We start from the raw sequence: 4,483 nt of genomic DNA on the forward strand, positions 1-4,483 counted from the left end.
TTTAATTAGGTTATTAATAGCAACGTACTTCTAGTAATTTTAATTTAATTATAGAATAAATTTAAATTAATTTAAAAAAAACATTAAAAAAATAATAAATTAGTTGTAAATGAAGTTAATATTAATATTAAAATAAAATAAAGTTAGTTTAATAAATTAAAATTAATAAAGTTAGTTTAATAAATTAAACTAATAACAAAAAAGAAAATATTAAATTAATTATAAAATCTAATTAATTTACCTTTAGAATCAAATTAAGTTACCTTTATAAAATCAAATTATATTAATTACAAAACTAACTTAATAGCAACATATTTTTAGTGATTTAAAATAGAGTTAATGTTAAAATTAAAATAAAATAAAGTTAGTTTAATAAATTAAAATGAAAATAAAGTTAGTTTAATAAATTAAACCAATAACAAAAAAGAAAATATTAAATTAATTATAAAATCTAATTAATTTACGTTTAGAATCAAATTAAGCTACATTTATAAAATCAAATTATATTAATTATAAAACTAACTTAATAGAAAATATTAAATTAATTATAAAATCTAATTAATTTACCTTTAGAATCAAATTAAGTTCCCTTTATAAAATCAAATTATATTAATTATAAAACTAACTTAATAGAAAATATTAAATTAATTATAAAATCTAATTAAATTACCTTTAGAATCAAATTAAGTTACCTTTATAAAATCAAATTATATTAATTACAAAACTAACTTAATAGCAACATATTTTTAGTGACTTAAAATAAAGTTAATGTTAAAATTAAAATAAAATAAAGTTAGTTTAATAAATTAAAATGAAAATAAAGTTAGTTTAATAAATTAAACCAATAAAAAAAATATTAAATTAATTATAAAATCTAATTAATTTACCTTTAGAATCAAATTAACTTACATTTATAAAATCAAATTATATTAATTATAAAACTAACTTAATAGAAAATATTAAATTAATTATAAAATCTAATTAATTTACCTTTAGAATCAAATTAATTTACCTTTATAAAATCAAATTATATTAATTATAAAACTAACTTAATAGCAACATATTTTTAGTGACTTAAAATAAAGTTAATGTTAAAATTAAAATAAAATAAAGTTAGTTTAATAAATTAAAATGAAAATAAAGTTAGTTTAATAAATTAAACCAATAACAAAAAAGAAAATATTAAATTAATTATAAAATCTAATTAATTTACGTTTAGAATCAAATTAAGTTACATTTATAAAATCAAACTTTATTAATTATAAAACTAACTTAATAGCAACATACATTTAGTGACTTAAAATAAAGTTAATGTTAAAATTAAAATAAAATAAAGTTTGTTTAATAAATTAAACTAATAACAAAAAAAATATTAAATTAATTATCCCGTGTTGGAATACTTTTTGAATCGTCAACTTTATGAATACTCTACTTGATTTTTGTTTCCCGTAAAGTAAACCTTAAACACTAAATTATGTTTCAGTTGCATCATGTCTATTGATAAAAGCTGGACTACTAATCCACATCGTCAATCTCCCAAGTTCCAGCTAGGACTCGACACTTTTGTCGAGAGATCCATGTTACACCTAGATTGTAAAGGTGAAACCAGATGTCCGTGTGAGAAATGTGATAATCGTTACTTCATGAATCCGAAAGCAATGAGACGTCATGTTCGTATATATGGTTTCAGTCAATCATACAAAACATGGATATATCACGGTGAACCTTTAATCCCTCCAGTTGTAGATGCCGTATCGCCAAGCAACGAGATGGCTGATGTTATTGACGATGTTATGTGGGAGTCGAGAGAAAATGATATAAACCTCGATGAAGGAACCTCGAATACAGGGGGTAGTGGTGTCGATGATGATTTTGAAGAGTTGTTAGAGGCAGTCGAAACCAAGTTATATCCTGGTTGTACGTTTTCATTCCTTGATTTTTTTAGCAAAGCTGATGCATATGAAGGTCAACAACAAATGGACTGATAGTTCATTTGATCAACTCCTTGAGTTGTTGCATTCGGAATTTCCACCGGGCAACAAGGTTCCCCGTTCATATTATTTAGCAAAAAAGAAACTGAAGAAGTTAGGTTTGGGGTACGAGTCTATTCATGTGTGCAAAAACGATTGTTTTCTCTTCTGGAAGGAACACAAGTCATTGCAAGTTTGTCCCGTTTGTAAAGAGAGTCGGTGGATTGATAAAAACACCAAGGGTAAGAAAGTGGCTCATAAGGTGTTACGGTACTTTCCAGTGGCCCCTAGACTACGCCGTTTGTATTGTTCACGGTACACTTCCAAAAATATGATATGGCATAGTACTGGGAGATCAGAAGATGGTGTGATGCGTCATCCCGTTGATGGAGAGTCTTGGAAAAAAATTGATGTAGATTTCCCTGACTTCTCGAGTGAACCTCGCAACGTACGACTAGGGCTGGCAGCTGATGGCTTTAATCCATTTGGTAACATGTGTAATCCGCATAGTACGTGGCCGGTTGTACTCACCACTTATAATCTGCCACCATGGCTTTGTATGAAAGAGTCATCATTCATGTTGGCCTTGTTGATTCCCGACCCTAAAGCGCCTGGAAAGGACATAGATGTTTTCCTTAGGCCGTTAGTGGAAGAGCTTAAGTTTTTATGGCAATCAGGCATACGCATTAAAGACGCAGTGACAAACACATTCTTCACGATGAAAGCTATGTTGTTATGGACAATAAACGACTTTCCAGCTCGTAGTAGTTTATCGGGTTGGAGCGGACAAGGGTATAGAGCATGCCCGACTTGCAATGAAGACACTCCTTCGTATCGTGCAGTAAACAAAGTCGTTTATATCGGTCATTGTCGGTTTTTAGATGCTGATGATCCATTAAGGATGAGTTTGAAATTTAATGGGCAACCAGAGACAAGACCCTCTCCTAGACACTTTACTAATGAAGACATACAAGAGCAACTAGGTCGTCTAATACTTCGTAAACCGGGTAAACATCCTAACACTCTCAAAGAAAACATGGATCGGCAAGGATTCGAGTTGAACTGGTCGACACGTAGCATATTTTTCGAGCTCGAGTATTGGTCTTCTCTACAGCTGAAACACAACATAGATTTGATGCATGTCGAGAAAAATGTGGGTGAGAGTCTTTTGGGTACTTCTATGATGAATGATAAGAGTAAAGACACATCAAATGCACGTGAGGACTTGAAAAATCTGAATATCCGGCGTAATCAATGGTTGCAAAAAAAGGGTAACAAGTTCACTAAACCACATGCAAGCTACTCATTCAAGAAACCTGACCGCAAAATCTTTTGTCAATTTATAAGAGATGTTAAATTTCCTGATGGTTTTGGATCTAACATTAGTAAGAAAGTGGTAGATAATGATACTAACATTATTGGGTTGAAATCTCATGACTATCACATTCTTATGCAACGTTTGATACCGATTGGAGTTAGAGCGTTATTGGACAAAGAAACTTCTACACCAATTGTAGATCTTTGTATGTTTTTCAAGCAAATTTGCTCCAGAACACTAAAGGTGGAGGATATGAGGAAAGCAAAAGAAGACATTATTAGAATCTTGTGCAAGTTAGAGTTGATTTATCCGCCAACGTTTTTCGACATTATGATTCATTTAGTTTTGCATTTACCTGATGAAGCGATTGCCACAGGCCCAGTATGTATGAGATGGATGTATCCGTTTGAAAGGTATATGAAAAAACTAAAAAACTATGTCAGAAATAAGGCGAGGCCGGAAGGTTGTATAGCTGAAGGTTATATTGCTGAAGAAGCTTTGACATTTTGTTCGATGTACCTTCGAGATGTCAATCGCCTTGAAAGAAACGAAGACGTTGTCATTGAAAAAACAAAGTTTTGGATGTTTGAGTCCAAGTGTCGACCGACGAGCGCAACGCAAATCAAACATCTTGATATAACAGTGAAACGTAATATTGAATGGTTTATATTGAATAGTTGTCAAGAAGTCAGACAATACATCGAGTAAGTGTTCTTAATTATCTTTCATTATTTATTGTTACTTTTTTCCATTCATCAATTATATATATATATATATATATATATATATATATATATATATATATATATATATATATATTTCATCAATATAGAAAATTCAAATCTGAACATCCTGAAAGTGACGAAAAGACCGAATTTCCCAACTGGTTTCTTGAAAAGGTAATCATAATTAACAAACAAATATCTTTCATAAATTTAATGAATCAAGAATACATAACACATAAACATATGTTTAATAGGCTTATCAGATGGAAAAAGAAAACTCTCCTGAATTCCACAAAGAGTTGTCAGCCCTTTCAATGGGTTCACAAATGGATGTTTATACTTGCACTGCGTGCATAGTCAACAGTGTTAGGTTTATGGTACTTAGTCGTGATGCACAACGCAAAACGCAAAACTCTGGGGTTCTAGCGGTTGGTGAGAATGGAGAGAAATATTATGGCCAGTTAGAAGAG

General features: G+C 30.0%; 1 protein-coding gene across 1 annotated transcript; it reads left to right on the forward strand.

Annotated features, from left to right (window-relative positions):
- The first annotated feature begins 2,301 nt into the window (after positions 1–2,301).
- LOC128127381 (uncharacterized) lies at positions 2,302–3,996 on the forward strand. Its single transcript, XM_052765862.1, has one exon. The coding sequence runs from the start codon at positions 2,302–2,304 to the stop codon at positions 3,994–3,996; it is 1,695 nt and encodes a 564-aa protein (XP_052621822.1).
- Positions 3,997–4,483: the final 487 nt, after the last annotated feature.

Source organism: Lactuca sativa, chromosome 7 (genome assembly GCF_002870075.4).
Source record: "Lactuca sativa cultivar Salinas chromosome 7, Lsat_Salinas_v11, whole genome shotgun sequence".
Classification (NCBI taxonomy): domain Eukaryota; kingdom Viridiplantae; phylum Streptophyta; class Magnoliopsida; order Asterales; family Asteraceae; genus Lactuca; species Lactuca sativa.